Raw genomic sequence first — 25,704 nt, forward strand, 5'->3', positions numbered from 1 at the left:
TTAAACAAAATTCAAAAACATATTATCAGTTGTAAACAGAAATCAAATCCAAACAGGGAAGTACTATGCCTCAGGTTTACACTTCTTTCTATCTCTTGCTGAATTCTGTATGATTTAAGAGCTATTTAAAACATAAATGATATGAAGAAAGAAAAGGCAAAAGGCAGAAAACACACTCCAAACCACCTTCTTGGAATAACACATCTTTAGTTAATTTTTTAAAATATTTTAAACCAAATTAGGAATTAGGAATAATTAACAAATAGAGCAAGGAAAGTATAAAAATATATTGCTATAAGAGTGGCAATTATTAATATCTTAAATTTGGGGTTCTAAGGGAATTAACTAGTCAGAGACAAAAAGAAATCCATTCTCTCATTGTGCTTTACAATAGAGAATTTTCATTTTCAGCATTGTAAAGAAGAAACAAAAAACAAGGGTAGCCCAGGTGGCTAGTGGTTTAGCGCCGCCTTCAGCCCAGGGCGTGATCCTGGAGATCCAGGATCAAGTTCCACATCGGGCTCCCTGCATGGAGTCGGCTTCTCCCTCTGCCTCTGCCTCTGCCTTTCTCTCCTCTCTCTCTCTTTCTCTCTTTCTCTCTCTCTCTCTCTTTCTCTCTGTCTCGAATGAATGAATGAATGAATGAATAAATAAAACTTTTTTTAAAGTGCTTTAAAAAAATTGAGAACTTTGTACTTAAAAACTTTTGCTATAAAGTTCCATCAGTTTTCTCCCTTTCAAAGACTTAAAGGTACTGACCTCTACCCCTCTCACTATTTCTTCTCATTACAGTTGTAATGAAATTCCAAGTTTGAAACTGGGGTCTGAATGTGGAATCATACCCTTCTCCTGTGCTCACCGCCATGCCAAAAATGCTGAATAGCTCAAAAGACAATAATGAGGGGAAAAGTGACTCGTAACAAATGCTACAAACTTCTCCCCCAAAAGGGTTTCTGAATCTGCATGTGTGACCTAGTAGAGCTGCTTTTGAAATTTCAAGTTTGAAGACAGCACATGTCTTGCCCTGGAGTGGAGAACCTTCAGCACACATATGCCAAACGTGTATTTAAGTGAAACTCTGTAACATATGGTACTGAGTTGATCTCTCATACATTCTCCACAATAAATATCTATTTGCAAAAATGCCTAGAAGAGATTTCTAAAAGGCCACTTCAGGGACATCCACTTGGTTTGGTCAGTAAAGCATGTGACTCTTGATCTTGGGGTTGTGAGTTCAAGCCCTACATTGGGTGTAAAGATTATTTAAAAATCAAATCTAGGGCACCTGAGTGGCTCAGTTGGTTAAGCGGCTGACTCTTGATTTCAGCTCAGGTCCTGAGACCTGGCCCCATGGGCTTGGTGCACAGTGCAGAGTCTACTTGTCCCTCTGCATCCCCCCCTGCTCATGTGTACTCTCTTTCAAATAAATAATAAAACCTTTAAAAACTAATATAAAATCTTAAAAATAAATGAGTAAAAGGCTACTTGAAACTTTTTCTACTGAATATTACATTAGTAAGAATATTTAATTTTAAAAACGGTTTATCCTTACCCAGTGGAGGCTGAAGTAAGTCCCCTTCCTTTTCACATGTCCCAATAGGCTGTATGTCTGGAGAATCAACAAGTCTCCAAAAATCATTTCTGTTGTCACTACCATCCAGTCTTAAACGTAGCCTGGCACCAGTAATTCCAACAACTGTGGCTATACATATCGAAGTCATATTGCGAGGGTCATGGGCTTCCAATTTCATGCCAACTTTGAAGTCATTAGCTGGTGGAACCTGGGACTGTATATATTACATATATGTATGTGTGTGTGTGTGTGTGTGTGGTACACACACACACATACACACAAATAAAGTTTTATTAAAATGCACACAAATAAAGTTTTATTAAAAGTTTTATTAAATGCAAATAAAGTTTTATTAAAATGTTTTATTAAACTGTAAGAAAAACAAATGGTCAGTTATGTTACCAGAATACCTGCAAAATATTTTAAGTAACAGTCATGGCAGATAGTGAGCAAAAGAACTATAAGGGTCAAGGAAAAGATCTCCAAACCCTCTCCTTGGCTTGACATGCAGCATAAAAACACTGCTCACTGCTGGTCTCACTCCTCTGACCACTCCAGGCAACCCAAATACAGTCTATAAAATGTACCCTGAGTCGCTTTCTAAAATAAGAATCTGATTAGGCCATTCCCCTTGAAATAAACCAACAGGCAGCTCACCACTGCCTAAGTCCAAGTCCTCAGTACAGTTTAAAAGCTCCCACACCTTTAACCTTATTCCCACACTATCACCTCCACTCGCTTTGTGTTCCAGCCACCCCATGCCATCTCTCAACACTCAGGTTCTTTTACATCCATGTGCCTTTGCTTTGGATGTTCTCTCTGCCTGGAATATTTTTCTCCTCATTCCAACCATCTCAGATATCACCTCTTCTGTGAGCACTCCCAGTATAGAGTTATCATAGTTTTCATAATTAATTATTTACATGTCTGTCTTTCCCTCCAGATGGACAATCATAAGGGCTTAGTATACATGACACAGTAAATTCTTAATGAATGAATGCAAAGAAACCATCTGGCCCTTAAATGGCACTACTACAACCCTTTCATGTCCTCACACTGCTAGAACCTAACAATCACACAGACATCCCTCAACAAATTAAAAGTTCACATTAATATATTTAATATCTATAGAATTTTGACATACCTGTCTGAAACAGTCTGAAGGGGCACTCAAAGATCCAGTCTCTTTCAAGTAATTTTCCCAGTGGAAATCATCTGGGAAAAAAATATATATATACACACAAAAGAAGGGTATTTTTAGCAAATATAATATATATACTAACTCTCAGGAGTAAAATGGGACTTTAGCTCCATATCTCTCTAAAAAAAGACTTCCTAAAGAGTAAATTCAAATTTCCTGATCTGCATTTGATTATCAACATAGAAATAATAAGACAACTTTCTGATAACAGCTCTGATATAAATTACACTCCAGATCTTGTCAATGTAATGAAGAATTAGCACAATGATTCTAAAAATGTAGACTCTTAAGAACAATTGAAGGATATTTTATAGAGTAAGAGCAAATTCTACTCATCTGTCTCCAATATAAATTTACTCAAGACAAGTGTATACTCAAGATCATTTCATCCCATTAATGTGAAGGCACTTCTTTGTTTTTTCATGGAGAACTAAAGGTGTTTAGGTATGTGATCTAACAGTCTTACCCCTGCAATGCTTTATGGAAAGAAAAAAAATCTAAGAACCAGAGTTGCTTCTCAATTGACTATTAGATCTCCATACAGGGTATCAAGAATATGGTGGCAGAGCAAAGCAGTAAACCAGTCATCAGTACAGTCACTGATATGAATTACTTTAATGATCTATATTTTCTACAAACCCTTGCTGTCCTTTCTCTCAGTCAGTCTTCGTGATACATTACAATGGTATTGAAGAAGGTCAGAAAGCAGTGTACTTTGCCTGGCTTGCACACTTCAATTCATTGTTCCAGTCAGACTGTCAAGACACTGAGAAAAAGACTTGATAACAGTATCAAAGGTACTACTAATTCATACAAAGTGTTTTTGGGTTTTTTAAATTTATTTTAGACAGAGCGAGAGAGTACATGTGAGCATGTGCACAAGGAGGAGGGGCAGAAGGAGAGAGAGAGAAGCAGACTACCAGCTGAGTGGGAAGCCCTTGCAGGTCTTGATTCCACAACCCCAAGATCATGACCTAAGCAAAAATCAAGAGTTGGACATTTAATCAACTGAGCCACCCAGGTGCCCCATAATTCATACAAAATGCAATTCTCATCAACCACTTATACTCCTGCTTAATTTCCTCACTATAAAAATATTGGGTTTGACAGTTTCCCTTCCTGTGGGAATTACCAGCCTCTTATATATCCTTCAAAGGGTAGAATGCTTATACACACATACACATACACACAAATGGAGTGTTGTTAAATGTTTAACAACCAGCTTTCCAGAAAAATAAATTAAAAGCCTGACTGGTAGTGTTTGCAGATTTCTATGGCATAAATACTACCACCACAGCTAATCACAAGGTGACAAGGCAAAGTCAACAATTACAAAGCTAGGAAGAGATGTGCACATGTGGCTCTCACAAGCTGGTATGAGTCAGCTTCAGCATAGCACTGTGTGTGTATGTATTTATATGTGTATATACACATATTACACATGGTATTAAGCATGTCATACATAACACTGTACACTCTGCTTTTTTTAACGATAAATCTAAGAGATTGTTCCATTAAAAAAATAAGCTGGGTTTAATTCCACTTGCAGATGATATGAAGCTAACCCTACCACAGTGCTGAATGGCATGCAGCAGAATGTCAAGAATATGGGCTCTGAGGTCGAACCTGCCTTTTTCCAGTCTGGCTCTGCTTCTTACAGGCTATGTGACCTGAGCAAGTCATTTCAGTTTCTCAGCCTTAGTTCCTTCACCTACAAAATGAGGGAAAGTAATACATACAGTACAAGGTACTTGAGAATTAAATGATGTAGCATACATATAAGTCACTGAATAAAAGGTATGGATTATCATTCTAAAACTAAAAAGTCATAGTTGTACCTAAATTTATTAATACTGGATAGCTTTGTCAAAAGTGAAAACAGTGGCACTTGGCTGGCTCAGTCCATAGAGTATGGGACTCTTGATCTCAGGGTCAAGTTTAAGTCCCACATTGGGCATGGAGCCTACTTAAAATAAAAATTTTAAAATATATATATTTAGGGGCACCTGGGCAGCTCAGTTAGTTAAGCATCTGCCTTCGGCTTAGATCATGATCCTAGGGTCCTGGGACTGAGCCCAAGTCAGGCTCCCTGCCCAGCAGGGCATCTGCTTCTCCCTCTCCCTCTGTCCCCACCCCCAACCCCACCCCACTTGTGCTCTCTCTCTCACCTACTCACTCTCTCTCTCAAATAAAATCTTTATACATACACACACACACACACACACACACACACACACACATACTTTTTTAAATGAAAACTGAGATCCATAATTCCAAAATTAACTGACCAGGATATTTCAGTGACCTCCTAAGCACTAACCTGACAATCAGGAAACCCAAGGTTCTAACTGAAGCTCTACTACACCATATGACCTTGGAGAGCATTTATAAAAGACCTGGGTGGCTCAGTCGGTTAAGTGTCCAACTCTTGGTTTTGGCTCAGGCCATGATCAGGTAATGGGGATCAAGCCCTATGTCAGGCTCCATGCTCAGCATAAAGTCGGCTTGGGATTCTCTCCCTCTCCCTCTATCCCCATGCACACACTCTCTCTCAAATAAAATAAATAAATAAAATATTTTTTAAAAAATAGCAAAACAAGGGCACCTGGGTGGCTTAGTCGGTTAAGCATTCAACTCTGGATTTCAGCTCAGGTCATGATTCTTGGAGTCATAGGATCAAGCCCCATGTGGGGCTCCATGCTCGGTGGGGTCTGCTTAAGGACTGTCTCTCTCCTTCTCCCTCTGCTCCTTCCCCTGCTCATGCATGTGATCCCGGGGTCCTGGGATTGAATCCCGCAGCAGGCTCCCCACAGGTAGCCTGCTTCTCCCTCTGCCCATGTCTCTGCCTCTCTTTCTGTCTCTCATGAATAAATAAATAAAATCTTAAAAGAAAAGAAAGAAAAGAAAAGAAAAGAAAAGAAAAGAAAAGAAAGAAAGAAAGAAAGAAAGAAAGAAAGAAGAAAGAAAGAAAGAAAGAAAGAAAGAAAGAAAGAAAGAAAGAAAGAAAGAAAGAATGATTCCATGGAGATTACCTCTATAGGCTGTCTTCCTGTAGGAACAGAAAGTCATAGGTGAACTACCCCAAGAGTGGGGCTGGCAGGACAGGTACCACAGATAAACAAGGGGCAAAAGGTTTGCCTGGAAAACTCGGATAAACACAGTAAGTTTGTTATAGTTATTTTATTCAGCTTTTGTGTGCATATGATTAATTTTCTTGTTTTCCTTAAGAGCAGGTACAATGCGTTAGATTCAATCTCCTGAGTCTCTGATGCAGTGCTATACACATCCTGTTCCCAATAAGGAACTTAAAACATGAATTAATAACTCAAGGTTAATAAACATTTACTGAACATTTACTGTATACCTAGGCATTATAATAAATGCTTTACATTCATTTTCTTTATTTAATTACAACAGTCCCATGAAGTAAATAGTAGTATTCCTGTGCTATAGAGAAGAAAAAAGAGACTAAGAACATTGAGTAATGTGCCCAAGGTCAAAAGGCCAGTAAAGAATGAGGCCAGAATTCTAGAACAGATCTGTCAAACCTCCTAATAACTAAGCTTTCATCCAATGAACTATCTTTTGACTATCAAAAAAAAAAGGATTTTCATTGATTCTAATATTAGAAGGGTTTTTATTAATAATCACATTATCATTTTTAATTGGTAATAAATGTCAATTATTAACTAGATACCTTTAATTTGGCAAAATTTGCATTGAAATGCATATTTTCTTTTTTTTTTTTTTTTGAAATGCATATTTTCTACTTTAATCACATACCAATTTATCTCTAAAATAAAACCAAAGTAAAATTTTCAAAATAAAATGTTTTTACCTTTCCTATTACTCAGGTTTTATATTTACAGGAGTTTGCTATACATAGACTATACTGAAAGCAGTAAGAGTTCATACTAACACTGAGTGAAAAGAAAAATACATTGTACTGAACTTCTTTAAAACCTACCATTTTGCACAGAGGATATACCTGAGTTTGGAGGTTTCTCCTGATTCTCCTTCTTGACATCCATTGAATCTAAAAAAAAAAAAGAAAATAGTCTGGAAAGCTATAGCAAAAGTCTAAAAGTGCTCTTAGAAAATCTATAAACTAGGGGCACCTGGGTGGCTCAGTCAGTTGCATGTCTGATTCTTGGTTTTGGCTCAGATCATGATCTCATGGGCTGTGGAATTGAGTCCTGCATCAGGCTCTGCACTCAGTGGAGAGTCTGCTTGAGATTCTCTCCCTCTGTGCCTCCCCCATTCACGCTCACTCTCTCTCTCAAATAAATAAATCTTAAAAAAAAGAAAACCTACAAACTATTTTCTAATAAGACCCAGTTTTAATTTTATAATTAATATCCTCATTTTCTACACAGAATTTCGCTAACATACTGTGTATCTTACAATTTGCTCATTTATTTTATTTACTGTATGTCTCATTCCACTCAAATGTAAGCCCCAAAAGGGAGCTTGCCCCCCTCTCCCCCTCTCTAAAATTAAAAAAAATAATAAACTGCACGCTTTTAAGAGTTTAAAACATAAGAAGGAAGCTGGAATACAACATGATTCAAAAGACTACGCAGAGATTTTTGTCTGTACCAAGTTGAGGAGCTCCAATAACACTAGACCTTATGAATTTACAAATAACACATTTTGTCCATATATATATATATAAAATGATTAATTTTTTAAAATAATATTATGCTGAAAAATTAACCATAATTCCTTAATAACATCAAATAAGCAGTCAGTATTCATATTTCACCAAATGTCCTATTTTAAGTGTGTCTCTTTGAATCAAGACCCAAATAAAGTCCATATATAGCAATGGATAATGTGCCTTAAGTCTCTTTTGATATTTATAGGCTCCTTTTCCTTTTCTTTCTCTTCTCCCTTCCTCTGGAAATTTTTTGATGCTGATGATGCCAGTTTAGTTTTACAATCTGGACTATACGGACTAGATCCTATGGTGCAGAGTTCTTTTGGTCCTTATATTTTCTCTAAATATAAGGTGTTAGTGTTTTGATCCAGAAGAGTTTAATCACATTCAGGTTTGGCTTTTTTGAGGGGGAGAGAAAAGATGGTGACTTCACAGGTGGTGGTGTGTACTTCTCATAGGAGGCTCCTAATAATCTAGTTCTCTTTCTTTTTGTGATATAAGCAGCCACGGATGGCTATTGCCTGGATCCATTAGTTCATTAGCGGTTACAAAATGAAGGTATCCTAATTTTATCATCCTGTTTTTATGTTTTTTCAGACTTTATTTATTTGAGAGAGAGAGAAAGAGAGTGCACATGAGCAGGGAAGAGGGCCAAAGGAAGAGGAAGAAGCAGGTTCCCCACTGAGCAGGGAGCCCAACGTGGGACTAGATCCCAGGACCCTGGAATCATCACCTGAGCCAAAGGCAGAAGCTTAACCAACTGAGCCACCCCAGGCACCTTCATCCTGTCTTTATTAGCCAGAAAACTTGTATAGAAAAAACCTCCCCTCTTCAATGAATTCAATTACCTGAGGTACATATCACATAGGAAAATCACAAGCAACACTTTATTTTTTTCCTTTACTTTCTAATTTTTAAAATAATGAGTTGGATCCCAAGCAATCTCCACAGATTACCAGTTTTGTTTTGCTGTGTTATTACGAACTCAGGAATTTAACCATACTTAATGTGTTGACAATCTATCACTGTTTTACCTTATTGATGCCCAAGTTGTCAAATGACAAGCTTCTCAAAGAAGGGATCTATGAATGATACCAAGTGTACAATTTAAGGTAATAGATCTACTTTCTGGTTATGACTCAGTACCTCCTCAAGATATGTGAACATTTGAGACGGATATATAAGCTGCTTTCTATTTAATGACTTGACTAGTACAAAGAAAGTACACACTTATATTTACTAAATAATTCTACAGTAAGATTTTCTAATAGGAAAGAAAATGAAACTGTAAAGGCATGGTCCTGCTCTAGAGAAGCTGAGAATCTAGTTACAAGATTACACAAACTATAAACATTTGACAAAACTGGGAACAGCAGAGGACAAAATTCAGCATTCAGCCACAGAAAAGCTCATAAGAGACACGGAACTTGAACTGGATCTTGAAAGAACAGGATTTAGGATGCCAAAAGTGTGCAGAATCTATCATAGAAAAGAAAATACAGTTAGTTGACCCTTGAGAACATGGGAGTTAGGGATACTCATCACCTGCAGTTGAAAATCCACAAATAACTTTTGACTCCTCAAAATCTTAACTACTAATAGTGTAGAAATGGTTCATTTGAAAGTTTTTTCAAATTGTCATAAATCTCCAAAAAATTTCCCAATATATTTATCAGAAAAAAATCCACACGTAAGTGGACCCATGCAATTCAAACCCATGTTGTTCAAGGATCAACTATACAACTCAAAACAGAGGGTGCAAATGAGTACAGCATATTCAAGGGACAGTGAGCAGACTTCTCACTAAAGCAAGACAAGACGAAGCATTTTTTTTATTTTTATTTATTTGTTTCTTTCTTTCTTTCTTTTAGGGGGAAAGGGAAAAGAGAGGGGGAAGAGAGAATCTTAAGCAGGCTCCATGCCCAGCACAGAGCCCAATGCGAGGCTCTATCTCAAAACCCTGAGATCATGACCTGAGCCAAAATCAAGAGTCAGATGCTTAACTACCCAGGCACCCCAGGATGAAGCATTTTTTAACCAAACATATTAGGGCTAGCAGATCTGGACTCTGATTTTTTTTTTAAACTTTTATTTATTTATGATAGGCACACAGTGAGAGAGAGAGAGAGGCAGAGACACAGGCAGAGGGAGAAGCAGGCTCCATGCACCGGGAGCCCGACGTGGGATTCGATCCCGGGTCTCCAGGACCGCGCCCTGGGCCAAAGGCAGGCGCCAAACCGCTGCGCCACCCAGGGATCCCTGGACTCTGATTTTTTTTTTAAGATTTTATTTATTTATTCATAAGAGAGACAGAGAGACAGAGGGAGAGAGAGGCAGGATCCCACGTCTCCAGGACCACGCCCTTGACTGAAGGAGGCGCTAAACCGCTGAGCCACCGGGGCTCCCATGGACTCTGATTTTGACTCTGTCACAGATTTTATGACCTGTTCACTTAAACTCCCTGAGTGTGAGTTTTCTCACTTATAAAACTAGGAAGGAAAGACAAAATTATGTTTAATAGCTACTCAGTTCTGAAATTACAATTCTAAACACCTAACATCTTCTATGACTTTATTTCTAAAAGGACTTTTTTTAAAAGATTTTATTTATTTATTCATTCATGAGAGACACACACAGAGAGAGAGGCAGAGACACAAGCAGAGGGAGAAGCAGGCCCCTCGCAGGGAGGCTGATGTGGGGACTCGATCCCGGGTCTCCAGGGTCACACCCTGGGCTGAAGGCTGCACTAAACCGCTGAGCCACCTGGGCTGCCCTAAAAGGGCTTTTTTTTTTCCAAAAAGTTCAGTCTACTAGAAGGTATTCGTTCCAAATGAATAACTAAAAATCTTATGTTTAGAAAGCAAATCTTACCTTCATTCACCGTTCGTCCCATGGTATCCTTTTCTAGTATTCTTTCCTACAAGGAGAAAGATTAATTAATGCCTCCCTTTAGCAGATTTCTGAAGGGTATTATTATTAGAAATCTGCTATAGAGTTATATCGTTTATTTCTTTCCTTGAATAAAAATAAGTTCAGGGGGATCCCTAGGTGGCTCAGCGGTCTCTCATGAATAAATGAATAAAATATTTTAAAAAAATTAAGAGTATCCTCTAAAAAAAAAAGTTCAGAAGATTAGCAGTTGACAGAGGCTGGGAAAAGAGGGACTGGGAGAGTGACTGCTAATGGGTATGGGTAAGATGTCTCTTTTTTGGGGTGATGAAGATATTCTGGAGCAGCCTGGGTGGCTCAGCGGTTTCGCACCGCCTTCAGCACAGGGCCTGATCCTAGAGACCCGGGATCAAGCACAGAGCCTGCTTCTCCCTCTGTCTGTATCTCTGCCTCTCTCTCTGTGTCTCTCATGAATAAATAAATAAAATCTTAAAAAAAAAAAACATTCTGGAATTAGATAGTGGTGATAGTTATACAACCTTGTAAATACACTAAAAACAACTGAATTGTAACACTTTAAAAGGGTGAATTTGGGAATCCCTGGATAGCTCAGCAGTTTGGTGCCTGCCTTTGGCCCAGGGCATGGTCCTGGTGTCCCGGGATCGAGTCCCGCATTGGGCTCCCTGCGTGGAGCCTGCTTCTCTCTCTGCCTGTGTCTCTGCCTCTCTCTCTCTCTCTCTCTGTCTCTCATGAATAAATAAATTTTTAAAATCTTAAAAAAATAAAAAATAAAAGGGTCAATTTTTATGGTTAAATGAATTAAAAAGAGCAGATGGTAAATTGGTAGCGTTGGGATTCAATCAAGGCCTATCCGAAAACCCACTTAAGCCCATATTATGGAGCGGTAGAAGAGTCATGACCATGTTGGTAAAACTTGTAAAAACTGCAAAAGTCAAGTCTTCTAACAAGACAATTACTTGTTCAAAGATCTATGTATTGTGAGTCACTAATTGATTAACTCAAACTTTTCCTGTATGTCCTCAATATGCCAGGCAATCTACAACAACGATAAATAATACACTGTCCTTGTCCTCCAACAGCTCCATCCAGTCAGAAACAGGCATATGAATAAACACAATATGAGTTCTATAAAAGAGGTATATACACAGAAATATTTAATATGGCAATAGAATATCCACCTCTCATTATTCTCCCATTACTCACAGGTGTGCCTGTGGTCAGACCATGATTATGTGTATAATGCAAGGTAATTTCTTATTTAAAAGAAGGCTGTGGGGCGGCCTGGGTGGCTCAGCGGTTTAGCACCGCCTTCGGCCCAGGGCGTGATCCTGGAGCCCCGGGATCAAGTCCCATGTTGGGCTCCCTGCATGGAGCCTGCTTCTCCTTCTGCCTGTGTCTCTGCCTCTCTCTCTCTCTCTCTCTCTCTCTCTCTCCCTCTCTCTGTCTCTCATGAAAAAATAAAATCTTTTTAAAAAAATAAATAAATAAAGGAAGCCTGTGATCTTAGGGTTGTTGAAGCCGGGGGAGAAATGGGATAACTGGCTGATGGGCATTAAGAAGGGCACATGATAGGATGAGCATGGGGTATTAAATGCAACTGATGAATTACTGAAAACTACATCTAAAACTAATGATGTACTATATGTTGGCTAATTGAATTTAAATAAAAACTAAACAATTAAAATAAAGGAAGCCCATGGAGAACACATTCATTTCGCCACCTAGAACACCTTCTGTATCTCTGACTTAACAGACTTAAATTCAAGCCAACGTCTCCTCAAAACTTGCTCCTTCTGGCATTTTTGTTTCTTCTACCAACACACTACTCTTCTAGGTACTTGGCATTTAAAACCCCAGGCATGACTGAATGTGTGAGGTTCTCTTCTTTCATTCACATATTCAGCCAACATTTACTCTCTCATTTCTCTTTCCCCTGGCACTGATTTATACACTCATTAGCTCCTGCCTGGCCTGATACTGTAGCCACCTAACTCCTCTTGCCACAAGGGTCTTTCTCCAACCTACTCAATACATATCAGATATGGGCTAAGTTGCTGGGGTGCCTGGGTGGCTCAGTCAGTTAAGTGTCTGCCTTCGGCTCAGATCATGGTCCCAGGGTCCTGGGTTCAAGCCCTGCATCAGGCTCCCTGCTCAGCGGGGAGCCCGCTTCTCTCTCTGCTTCTCCTCCTGCTTCTGTGCATGCATTCTCTCTCTCTCTCTCTCTCTCAAATAAATAAAATCTTTAAAAAAAAAAAAAAAAGATATGGACTTTCTGCCCAAACCACCTACCTGCTTCAGTAATTTCACTGACTACCAAACTGAATAAAAAATTTTCTGCTGGGCCTATTTAAGGCCCCTCACAATTTCAAAGCCACCTGAATCTACCACCTACACCTATCCTGTGGCCTAGCTCAAAACTCATCATGTTGTTCTATCTGCATGAGATACCCTTCCTTCTGCTGCTTCTTGAAATCCTATCCATCCTTTAAGATGACATAAATCCCACCACTTTCCTAAAGCCTTTCTTGTTCCTTTCTACATTACCACCATCTGTTTCCAGGTGTGATATAGTCATTTATTTAACAAATATTTACAGAATTCCTATGTGCTTGGTGCTGTTGTAGATAGAAGATACACAGTCTACTACAAAAGAACTTGGAAATCTAGTGAGAGAGACATATTAACAAATACCGAACAAAGGATAAAACCCAAGCTCTATTAAGATAGGTAAAAGTGGTGCTCTGTGCAAAGACACAAAGCACAATTAACTGGGAATATAAAAGAAGCCTTTTCAAAAGGAGTGGCACTTGAACTGATCCTTTAAAGATGAGTATTTCAATAAGCAGAGAAGACAAAGAAAGGAATTTCAGGTTGAAGACACAAAATAAAAAATAAATAAATAAATAAAAAGGAAAAAAAAAGACACAAAATGAGCAGACACTAAAGAGGCTCCTGCCTCCTCTACTTGATTATGAAATGCTAGAGTTGCTCAGGTTCCTTCTGGGCTCTCATCTCCCTCTGCAGTCTCTCAGGACCCATGCCTTCAGGAGCCACCCACATACATAAATGACTCACAAAGCACAACCTCCCCTTTTGAGATATCAGCCCTGAAAGTCAGATTAGAATAATCAAATGAGGGCAGCCCGGGTGGCTCGGTGGTTTAGCAGGCCTTCAGCCCAGGGAGACCTGTGATCGAGTACCACGTCGGGCTCCCTGCATGGAGCCTGCTTCTCCCTCTGCCTGTGTCTCTGCCTCTCTCTGTGTGTCTCTCATGAATAAATAAATAAATGAAATCTTTAAAAAAAATCAAATGAATTGAATATTCAATACTACTGTGAGTGAGGATGTTTTCAATTAAAGACCACAGCCAAGTGGCTAAAGGAAAAAGACAAAATGAAATATATAGAACGTGCTGAATTGAAGCAGAAAGTAAAGGGAGATGAAGGAGTGAAGGCACTGACCAACTCTAATCAGAGGGCAAAAAGTTGTTATTACATTAAAATAAGTCCCACTACTTACAAAGGGGCTCAGTTGAAAAACTGAGGGATGGGTCACACATCAAAGGTATACCTAGGTTTCTATGCCCTTCTCTCAAATCTCTCAACCATAACTGAATTCTTGATCTCAAGTGTTATCAGTTGCTCCCATTAGTTGAATAAGTAATCTTGTAATTCTAGAAGGTGAAGATATATGTATAGAGATGATTAAAAGTAAATCTTTGAAGACTTAAATAAACAAATCCATGTACCATGCACACAAATTTCTTAGATAGACATAGAAATGTACTAACCATAAAAGAAAATATTAATAAACTGGATTTAATAATTTATCCAAAGGCAATATTTAATCAAGATAGAGTGATATTGCACAAGGACTGACATATACACCAAGGACACAGAATAAAGTCCTGAAAGATGCACATATATATGGTGAATAGATTTTCTTTTTCTTTCTTTTTCTTTTTCTTTTTTTTTAGATTTTCAACACATACACACACCCACATACAAAAAAGATTTTCAATACAAGCGCCAAGGTAATTTAATGAAGAACGGACAGTTTGGGGGTTTTTTTTCTTTTTTTTAACAAATGGTACTGGAACATTTTCATGTACAAAAAAAATGAAAAACAACACTTACTACAGAAGTTAATACACAGGGGCACCTGGGTGACTCAGTCGGTAAAGCATCTGCCCTCGGCTCAGGTCATGGTCAAGCCCTACATCAGGCTCCCTGCTCCTCCCTCTGCCCCTCATCCAGTTTGTGCGTATGCACGTATATTTCTCTCTCTCTCTCTCTCTCTCTCTCTCTCTCTAATAAGTATTTTAAAAATACCCAGAAATAGGCCCTCAACTCTATGGTCAACTAATATTCGTCAAAGCAGGAAAGACCATCCACTGGAGAAAGGACAGCCAAGTGCTGGGAAAATTGAACAGCCAAGTGCAGAAGAATGAAACTAGACCATTCTCTTACACCATACACAAAGATAAACTAAAAATGGATGAAAGATCTAAATGTGAGACAAGATTCCATCAAAATCCTAGAGGAGAACACAGGCAACACCCTTTTTGAACTTGGCCACAGCAACTTCTTGCAAGATTCATCCATGAAAGCAAGAGAAACAAAAGCAAAAATGAACTATTGGGACTTCATCAAGATAAAAAGCTTCTGCACAGCAAAAGAAACAGTCCACAAAACTAAAAGACAACCTACAGAATGGGAGAATATATTTGCAAATGACCTATCAGATAAAAGGCTAGTATCCAAGATCTATAAAGAACTTACTAAACTCAACACTCAGAAAACAAACAATCCAATCCTGAAATGGACAAAAGACATGAACAGAAATCTCACAGAGGAAGACATACACATGGCCAACAAGCACATGAGAAAATGCTCCGCATCACCGGCCATCAGGGAAATACAAATCAAAACCGCCATGAGATACCACCTCACACCAGTGAGAATGGGGAAAATGAACAAGGCAGGAAACAACAAATGTTGGAGAGGATGTGGAGAAAGGGGAACCCTCCTGCACTGTTGGTGGGAATGGGAACTGGTGCAGCCACTGTGGAAAACTGTGTGGAGGTTCCTCCAAGAGTTAAAAATAGATCTGCCCTACGACCCAGCAATTACACTGCTGGGGATTTTCCCCTAAGATACAGATGCAGCGAGTCGCCGGGACACCTGCACCCAGATGTTTATAGCAGCAATGTCCACAATAGCCAAACTGTGGAAGGAGCCTCGGTGTCCATCAAAAGATGAATGGATAAAGAAGCTGTGGTCTATGTATATAATGGAATATTCCTCAGCCATTAGAAACAACAAATACCCACCATTTGCTTCAACGAGGATGGAACTGGAGGGTATTATGCTGAGTAAATAAGTCAATCAGAGAAGGACAAACATTATATGGTCTCATTCATTTGGGGAATATAAAAAATGGTGAAAGGGAATGAAGGGGAAAGGAGAGAAAATGAGTGGGAAATATCAGTGAGGGAGACAGAACAGGAGAGACACCTAACTCTGGGAAATGAACAAGGGGTAATGAAAGGGGAGGTGGGCAGGAGGATGGGGTGACTGGGTGACAGGCACTGATGGGGGCACTTGATAGGATGAGCACTGGGTGATATGCTTTATGTTGGCAAATTGAACTCCAATTTAAAAAATTAATAAATAAATAGACTATATTTGCAAATCAAAAGAAATCAACTCAAGTGCTTATCTCTCCTTATTTTTTACATCTGGACATTTCCTTTTCATATTCTATGATGTGGCTGTACCATAATTTACCTAAGTAAATTCTCTAAGTCCTTATTTATATGCATTAAGGATGTCTTCCATTTTTCTCTTACTCTAATAAAAAACATCACCATGAATAAAGCTTTTTTAATAAAATAAAGGCATAATTTGCAAAAAAAAAGTTAATACACAAAAATTATCTCAATAAAGATCATAAATCTAAATGCAAAGCCTCCAACTATAAAACTTCTAGAAGAAAACACAGAGACCTTGTGACTGACTCTAAGTTAGGCTATGACTTCTTAAATATGACACAGAGAAGCACAACACACCAGAGAAAAAACTGATATACTGGATTTTATCAAAACAACTGCTCTTCAAATGATACTGTTGAGAAAAGGATAAGCCACAGAATGGGAAAAAATATTTGCAAAATATGTATCCAATAAAAGATCCAGAATACATAAAGAACTCTTACTCAATTCATAAAGAACTCAATTTTTAAATGGTAAACAGCCCTATAAAACCATAATTGGGGGTGCCTGGGTGGCTCAGTCGCTTAGGCATCTGCCTTTGGCTCAGATCATGATCCCAGGGTCCTAGGATTGAGTCCCACATTGGGCTCCCTGCTCAGCAAGGAGTCCGCTTCTCTCTCTCTCTCTTTGCCCCTCCCCCCACTTATTCTCTCTCTCTCTCTCTCTTTCTCTCTCTTTCTCTCTCTCTCTCTCTCAAGTAAACAATAAATAAAATCTTTTAAAAAAACACAATTGGCAAAAGATTTGAATGGTGCCTTTGCTAAAGAAGATACACAAATGGCCAACAAGCATGTGAAACGATGCTCACCATCATTAGTACTTGAGGAAACACAAATTAAAACCACAATGAGATACCATTACATAAATGGCTAAAATTAAAAAGACTGACAATACCAAATGTTGATAAGGATATGGAACAACTAGAACTCTCATACTCTGCTGGTGGGTATAAAATAAGTAAAGACAGAACTTTCTTAGAGTTAAATGCAATGCAAAAATCCTTTTTTTTTTAAGATTTTATTGTATTATTTATTCATGAGAAACAGAGAGAGGCAGAGACATAGGCAGAGGGAGAAGCAGGTCCCCTGCAGGGAGCCGGATGTGAGACTTGGTCCCCGGACACCCGGGGATCACAACCTGAGCCAAAGACAGATGCTCAACCACTGAGCCACCCAGGCGTCCCAACAATGCAAACACTCTTAACTTCAAAATCAGTGCTTTGGAATCCAAACCACTTATTTTAAAGGTACAACCGCAGACCAAGGAATAAAATAAACACCACTTATCCCCAGATAAAGACAAGAAGAATTCCAGATCCCTTTAGTTTGAGATTAGCCATATTAGATAAGATCAACTCTTTCAGAGTTTGGAAACTTTTCCTTTTCAATTATCATAGTCACTCAACACCAGTGAGCAGATGTATCTCTTGTGAAGTCCAAAGTCATGCCAAATAAAGCCTTCGATACACAAAAAGAACTCGAACTGTTTATGAGGGCACGAGTCAGTGACTCAATAAGCTTTCCCTTTCAGTCCTCATGGTGTTAAAGTGCAGTGAGTTGTTTGAAGACACCATTCAGACTCTCTTAACCATAAAGAACAAACTGAAGGTTACCAGAGGGGAGGTGGGTAGGGGGATGAGTGAATAGGTGAAGGGGATTAAGGAGTGCACTTGTCATGATGAGCACTGGGTGATGTATGGAACTGCGGAATCACTATATTGTACACCTGACACTAATATAACACTGTATATTAACTATATTTGAAAGGAAACACTGGGTGTTATTCTGTATGTTAGTAAATTGAACACCAATAAAAAAAAAATGAAAGGAAATAAAATGAAATAAAATTTTTAAAATGTGAGCTTGGTAATTTAAGGATTCTTTCAGGGTCACAATAAAATTAAAATTATTTGTCCTAAACATTCTTCTTTCACTATAGACAACTTTTATTGCTTTCCCTCTTAAGCTATGTAGTTTCCATGTTTCACTATGCCAGTAATATTAAATGAAATAGTCTTCCCTTTAAGAGAATATGACCTGGGGCACCTGGATGGCACAGCCAGTTAAGCAATGGACTCTTGGTTTTGGCTCACATCTTGAGCTCAGGGTCATGAGATCAAGTTCCATATGGGGCTCTGTGCTAAGGACCAAGTCGGCTGGAGATTCTCTCTCCCTCTCCCTCTGCCACTCACTCCTCTGTGTTCAAGGGTGCACACACATTCTGTCTCTCTAAAATAAATAAATATATTTTTTAAAGAGACAGAAAATGTGACCCTGGTCCTGTTTTTATTTCCTTTATATATATTCCACAGCACCCAGAACAGTGCTAAACACAAGGTAGATTCAAACTGAATACTTGAGTATCTACCAATCTTTAATAAAATATTTCTTTTCAAATATTCTGAAATTCATATATTTCATTGATTTGTTTTTCCCTCCTGATTCTCCCTAATACTTCTACTATCAAAGGTTTATATTTGGCATATGCAAATGCATAAATTCTTTTTTCTTTTTCTAAGAGAGAGAGAGGGGAATGCCTGGGTGGCTCAGCCGATTAAGCTGCTAACTTCAGCTCAGGTCATGACCCCAGAGTCCTGGAATCAAGCCCTATGTTGGGGGGAGGGAATTCCTGCCCAGTAGGGAGTCTGCTTCTCCCTCTCCCTCTCTCCACTGTGCTTTTTCTCTCTCACACATAAATAAATAAAATCTTTAAAGAGAGAGAAAGAAAGGGCGCAGGGGGTGGAGTGGTTAGGGAAGGACAGAGGAAGAAAGAATCTTGAGCAGGCTCCACCCCTAGTGTGGAGCATGATGTGGGGCTCATTCTGAATGACTCTGAGATCATGACATGAGCCAAACACAAAAGTGGGATACTCAACCAACTGAGCCACCCAGGCACAATGCAAATGTGTAAACTCTCATTCAATCTAGGCACTAGATGTAAAATCAAGTGAATGCTTAAGCTTACTTTTTAAAAAAAATTATTTATTTATTTTAGAGAAAGACAGACTGTGAGCAGGGAGAGGGACAAAGGGACAGAGAGTGAGAGAATACTCAAGCAGACTCCCCAATGAGTGCAAAGCCCAACATGGAGCTCAATTCCAGGACCCCAAGATCATGACCTGAGCCGAAATCAAGAGTCTACCACTTAACAGACTAAGCCACTCAGGCACCCCTTAAGCTTACTTTTGAGCAAATAATAACTTCTGTATTAGAAAGTACTACTTACTTAAGCTATCTTAAACTTCAAAATGCCATGCATAGGATCCCTGGGTGGCCCAGCAGTTTAGCGCCTGCCTTCAGCCCAGGGCATGATCGTGGGGTCCCAGAATCGAGTCCCACATCAGGCTCCCTGCATGGAGCCTGCTTCCCCCTTTGCCTGTGTCTCTGCCCCTCTCTCTCTGTGTGTCTCTCATGAATAAATAAATAACATCTTTTTTAAAAATGCCATGAATCATATAGCAAAATATTACATCCTCCTCCTTACAAAATACCCAAACTTTAAAGGAAAAAAAATGTAATTCCCTAATGGGAGAAGGGATAATTCCATGCCAAAGAAATAAAGCAAATACACAAACTGCTTCTCTCAACAGATCTCAAATTATAACCCATTTAAACCAATCAACAGAATATTTTTTTTGTTTCACTTGAACACATGACTTTATTTACAGACACTTATTTACTGACAAGTGAGCATAATCCCACGTGTCAGGAGCTTATGCCCATATGAATCAACAAGAAGGCAAGCTTCTGCCCTATGGAAGCTCCCCTGCAAGGTTCTCAGACTGTGTCTTCACCCAACATTTACCACATATCAAGACACATCTTGTAAAATACAAGTTGTTTACCTACTCATCTCTTCTCACATATTAAGTGATTGAGAATATAGGCCACACATTATTCTTTCTTGTAGCTCACCCACAGCTAGCACAAAGACTTGCGCTTTAAAAAGTTCTCAAATGTTCACTGATAGTGACTAAAATTTTCACTATAAACATATAAATGTATAGGTTTGCATATGGTTAAATGAGTAAAAGATTATTTAAGCATGGAGAGAAATACAGAACACTTAACAGGTTATTTTTTTTTAAAGATTTTATTTATTTATTCATGAGAGACACAGAGAGAGAGAGAGAGAGAGAGAGAGAGAGAGAGGCAGAGGCACAGGCAGAGGGAGAAGCAGGCTCCAGGCAGGGAGCCTGACATGGGACTGGATCCCCGGTCTCCAGGATCAGGCCCTGGGCTGAAGGCGGCGCTAAACTGCTGAGCCACCCAGGCTGCCCTTAACAGGTTATTAATAAGGTTTACCCAGGAAGATAAAGATGATAGTGTGTCCTAAAGGGAAGGGGGTGTGTTTTATGAATACATCTTGCATGATATTATCCTATTTGTATAAAATTGTATGCAAGTTTGCATAAAGTAATACAAAAATATTTCAGTGATCTTCCTTTTTTTATCTCACAGGGTGGTGATATTTTAGGTGACCTTAATTTTCTTCCCTTTATTTTTATGCATTATTTGAACATTTTACAACAGTATGAATTAAATAATAAAAGAAAGTGGGGCACCTAGGTGGCTCAGTCAGTATGACCCCAGGGTCCTGGGATGGAGTCCCACATCAGGCTCCCCATGGGGAGTCTGCTTCTCCCTTTGCCTCTCTCTGTCTCTCATGAATTAAAAAAAAAAAAAAAAAAAAAAAAAAAAAAGCAGCAGCTCTGTACTCAATGCTGGCCTGTAGCATATGATTAACAAATTATATACATATTTTTTAAGATTTTATTTATTTGAGAGAGTGCAGGGAGAGAGAGCGTGCGCCCACAAGCATGCACAAGCAGGGGGAGGGGCAGAGCGAGAAGGAGAAGCAGGCTCCCCACTTAGCAGGGAGCCTGATGTAGGGCTTGATCCCAGGACCCTGGGATCATGACCTGAGCCAAGGACAGACACTTAACCAAGTGAGCCATCCAGGTGTCCCACAAATTATATATTCTTAAACAACTTATGCTGCAATGGTTAGTGGTAGCTATATGAATTACATAGAAATATTTCGAGTGCTTAAAACTATCACAAGTTACTTCATCTTGGTTTTCCCTTGCGTAAAGTAAGGCTAATACCACTTACACTTCATAGTGTCGTCATGAAAATTAAAATGAGATAGTGTAGGTAGAGCACCAAGCATAGTATCATAAATAAATGGAAGTTCAAAGACTGACTTCTATCCCACCTCATCTGTCCTAATTAAAATTGCCTGAGATGAGACAGTTTCAGCATTAACACTTAACATTAATTATGTTACAAAATGACACTATGATCCTTCTTTGATTCCTGAGCATTACTTAATTATTCTCTTCTGAAGTATAGACCAAAAAGGTGTTGTTTCAAGAAACAGAAACACTATATTTAAGTCACTCTTAAATTAAGCAGTAATAAGCAAATAAATATATAAATACATGCTTTCTATAATGCCTAGACACATAATTACCAAAGAAAATAGCTACCATCTACTAACCAGCATTATCAGAAAACATACATTCTAGCTAAAGCCAAAAGAAACTTGATGTCACCCTGTGTTGGACAACTTTGAGTCCTAACTATTCATGAATTTCCTTTAGGGGTTTTGAGTACTGAAAATAGCTTTTGGCCCTTTGTGAACCAAAATGGCCTTTGTGGACTCCTAGAAACTAAAATCGGTTATTATTTTTTTTACATGCTCATCATCCCCCCAAAAAAATTAGAAGACAGATAAGGGGGGGAAAATCACCTATAATCCTACCATCAAACAATACCTGCTGTTAACCATCTGGCATATATCCTTTCAATTGTTAAAAATCACATACGTAAATCCATATGTAATACACATTTGAATCACTTTTAAATATACACTTTCCAAATTCCATATATCAATAATCTTTCAATAAAATTCTTCCCATATTATAACTCATAAAACCAACACATTTAGCTAAAATTAAAACTGGACAATATTAAATGCCTTTTAAAAGTTCATGCCTGGGCAGCCCAGGTGGCTCAGTGGTTTAGCGCCACCTTCAGCCCAGGGTGTGATCCTGGAGATCTGGGATCGAGTCCCACATCGGGCTCCCTGCATGGAGCCTGCTTCTCCCTCTGCCTGTGTCTCTGCCCCTCTCTCTCTCTCTCTCTCTCTCATGAATAAATAAATAAAATCTTTTTTAAAAATAAAAAAAATTAAAAAACAAAAGTTCATGCCATAAGGAAAAACTCACAAAAAAAAAAAAACCTCACTATTCTCAAGATTAGCACTTAAAACAGTGCTTTTGAAAAATTAGTGCTTATTTTGTAATCTAAAAAGGGATAAACACCAGGGCACCTGGGTGGCTCAGTAGGTTAAGCAACCAACCCTTTATTTTGGTTCTGTTCATGATTGCAGGGTGGTGAGATCCAGCCCTGTGTTGGGCTCTGCGCTGGGCATGGGTCCTGCTTGGGATTCTCTCTCCTGGCCCTCCCCACCCTTAAAAAAAAAAGGTACAAATAAAAATGTACCAGTTGGAAAATAAGAGTACTCAACCTGAATGGTTAATTTCTCTCTGGTCCATATAAGCTTCACTACAAGATAAAAATACATACAAATTCAATGGGAAAAATAAACACTTTCCTAGGACTGAGTACTAGGAGGAATATGTACAGATCCTGATGTAAAGGAATACTGGTTAATTTAACAAACTATCTTTGAGTATAATTTGAGAAAACATAAAAAGTTCTATTGTCCCTCTGAAAATGCCCCAGCTTTACACTGTAATTCACCTATGTCTTTTGTCACAATACAAAGGTAGAGATTATAGAAGTCAAAGGAATAGAGCATGATCCACTGGTAAATACTACTAGCATCAATTCATAGTTGAATCCCCAGTGCCTCAAATAAAGATATGCTGTGCATCTAAGAACATATCTATAGGACTTACATACCAGATATGCAGATAGCACAGCTGCTGTCTTTCTGGAAAAAATTAAGAACCTAACATTCTTTTAGAAATAAAAACGTATCTTACACAGTCATCGTCTACACAGAAACAACAGAAAAGCTTAATTTTGCTCTCAATATAATTTGAACTGCTTCAGCACTTTTAAGAAAGACTCAAGTAAGACTCCCAAAGTAATTCTCCACATCATATGAGAGAGAAAATTTGGGCAAGAAAAAAAACTAAACACTTTGTTTTGTTTTTGCCAGGATATAGAGAAGCTCCTTCACTGAATGCATATAAGAAGCAACTTCATGGTGTTAAAAAAATTTTTTTAATTTTTTTTCATATATAAATCAGCCACAAGAAAAGTTAGTATGTTAAAACTATTTAATAAGTGTCTGACACTGACATTTCCTTTACCAACATACCACAGTTACATGAAATCTAGCTACTGTATTTAGCAGACTTTGAACAAGCATTGATATTCTGGGATCTTTACAAAACCATTTGTTTGGAAGATTGTATCTTGTTATAGAATTAAGAGCTGATAAGAGATCAACAAATGCTTTGAAAATTCCTGCATTGTCTTCAGTCATTTTCTCAGTAGGATTAAACAATGATTAATAGTGGAATTATTAAACTTAAAATTCCCATTGATCTTACATGATCCTGAGGAAAATTCTGGGTTGTTTTTTTTTTTTTTTTTTTTGGAGAAAGAGTTTTAAAGAACTATTTTTATCAAGTTAATGGGTCTATAATTTGAAGATTACAAGGGCCTTTCCATAACTTGTTTGTTTCAGGTTATTTGTTTTGCTTTTCCATTTTGTTTTGTTTTGAAGACAAGGTAATACACCTTGAGTCTCTAATTAGAGACCACTATCTGAAGGGTCAATTAGGGTAAACATTCTGACAAGGACAGGAACTTAACAAGTCTGACAAGAAAGAAATCTCCCAGGGCCCTTTTCAACTTTAGGCCATTGGTCAGAGGTTATAAAATGGATGGACTTATACAGAATCTCAACCTAAGAAGGTATTAAAAAAAAACAAAATACAGATGTTAAACTGAAAAAGATAAATTTGTTCCCACATCAGCAGCAAAGTTTGCTGGTTATTTCCCAGACAGAAGTCCCATATGCAGAAATATGTAATGTCCAAACTTAAGCATTTATTATTAGACTTGTTTGCTGAACCTCTCATTTGGCAAATATTAAAATACACATTTTTTGAAGGAGTAAAGTGACCTTAAATTGAGACAACATCATATTTTTATCGGTGAGGAAAAGATTCTTTTTTTTTTTTTAAGATTTTTTAATGTATTTATTCATGAGAGACACAGAGAGAGAGAGGCAGAGACATAGGCAGAGGGAGAAGCAGGCTCTCCGTAGGGAGCCTGATGTGGGACTTGATCCCAGGACTCCGGGAGCCTGATGTGGGACTTGATCCCAGGACTCCGGGACCACACCCTGAGCCAAAGGCAGGCACTCAAACACTGAGCCACCTGGGCATCCTGAAGAAAAGATTCTCGAATATATATTTACCAGACTAACCTTTTCCTGATGACTAAGATTTTGGTAATAAATATAACAACATTCAAAATACAAAGAGTTGCTGGGATACTTTACTTTGTGCAATCTTTCTTCTTTCCTCAGAAGTACTTCCCAAAACCATAATTACCTCCCAGGCATCATACCCCGTTTCAGTGTTTCAGTGTTTTACACCCCTCATTCCAAGCTCCTCTTGTCTCTGAGCCTCAGGTTCTCTGGTTTGCCCTACCTCTCTTATCCCTCTCTACTTCTTCCTCCTTTCCTAGCCATTGATCTTCTGTAGTCACTCACTCTATTCCTCTAGATTCTAGTAATTTTAGAGTCTAGAATCTCATTCTAGTCTATCGTGATGCAACATCCCTCTGTGGATAACTCCTATATCAGTATTTCTAGCCTCAGTCTCCCTCCAAAATTTCTAGTATAGCCTATTGAATGTCAGTCTAAATGCCTCACAACCACTACAAAGACTACATATTTAGGGGCGCCTGGGTGGCTCAGTGATTGAGCATCTGCCTTTGGCTCAGGTAATGATCCAAGGGTCATGGGATCGAGTCCCACATCAGGCTCCCTACAGGGAGCCTGCTTTTCCCTCTGCCTATGTCTCTGCCTCTCTCTGTGTGTCTCTCATGAATAAATAAAATCTTAAAAAGAAAGAAAGAAATCACTCTTTTGCCTTCCAAAATAAGTGACTCTTCCTCTGCTTCCTTTTTTAATAAACATGACTAATACCCAATCTTTCTGAATTAGAAGTCATCTTTGATTCTCTTCTTCCTTTGTCCAGTTTCTTATCAATTACCAAGTTCTGCTGATTCTTGAAGATCAGAAAGCTGGCAGTAAAAGAAAAATGATTCAAACCTAAGTCTGTTAAGGCACCAAAAAGACAGTTTCAATACACTGTCCATAGAATGGATCCATGAGTGAATCATGAGAAGATAAAAATTATGGTCCCTAGGGTTTAATGACAGTAGGGATAAAATGGCAATAACAAATACTATGAGGTGTCACTTATTGAACTCTTGCTAAATATCTGGTATCCTACTAGGGCCTTTATATACATTTTTCTTATCTAAAGCCTATTACAAACCTGTACGGTTGTTAGTTATTAATGTTCATTT

The 25,704-nt window shown here is 38.4% G+C and overlaps 1 protein-coding gene across 10 annotated transcripts in view; it reads right to left on the bottom strand.

The window, feature by feature from the left end:
* SCML2 (Scm polycomb group protein like 2) overlaps positions 1 to 25,704 on the bottom strand; it is a 100,038-nt gene that overhangs the window by 66,996 nt on the left and 7,338 nt on the right. For 2 of the 10 annotated variants that reach the window (XM_025437872.3, XM_025437876.3), the window contains 3 exons: positions 6,763 to 6,810; positions 2,718 to 2,788; positions 1,553 to 1,787 (listed from right to left, as the gene is read on the bottom strand). In XM_025437872.3, coding sequence (XP_025293657.1) covers positions 1,553 to 1,787; positions 2,718 to 2,788; positions 6,763 to 6,805 — 349 coding nt within the window. In that variant the 5' untranslated portion in view covers positions 6,806 to 6,810. Of the gene's footprint in view, positions 1 to 1,552; positions 1,788 to 2,717; positions 2,789 to 5,806; positions 5,921 to 6,741; positions 6,811 to 10,305; positions 10,352 to 25,704 lie in introns of those variants that run through there. The other 8 variants (XM_035711363.2, XM_035711367.2, XM_025437805.1 and 5 more) reach the window with 8 other exon arrangements.

Source organism: Canis lupus, chromosome X (assembly GCF_003254725.2).
Source record: "Canis lupus dingo isolate Sandy chromosome X, ASM325472v2, whole genome shotgun sequence".
NCBI classification, from domain to species: Eukaryota; Metazoa; Chordata; class Mammalia; order Carnivora; family Canidae; genus Canis; species Canis lupus.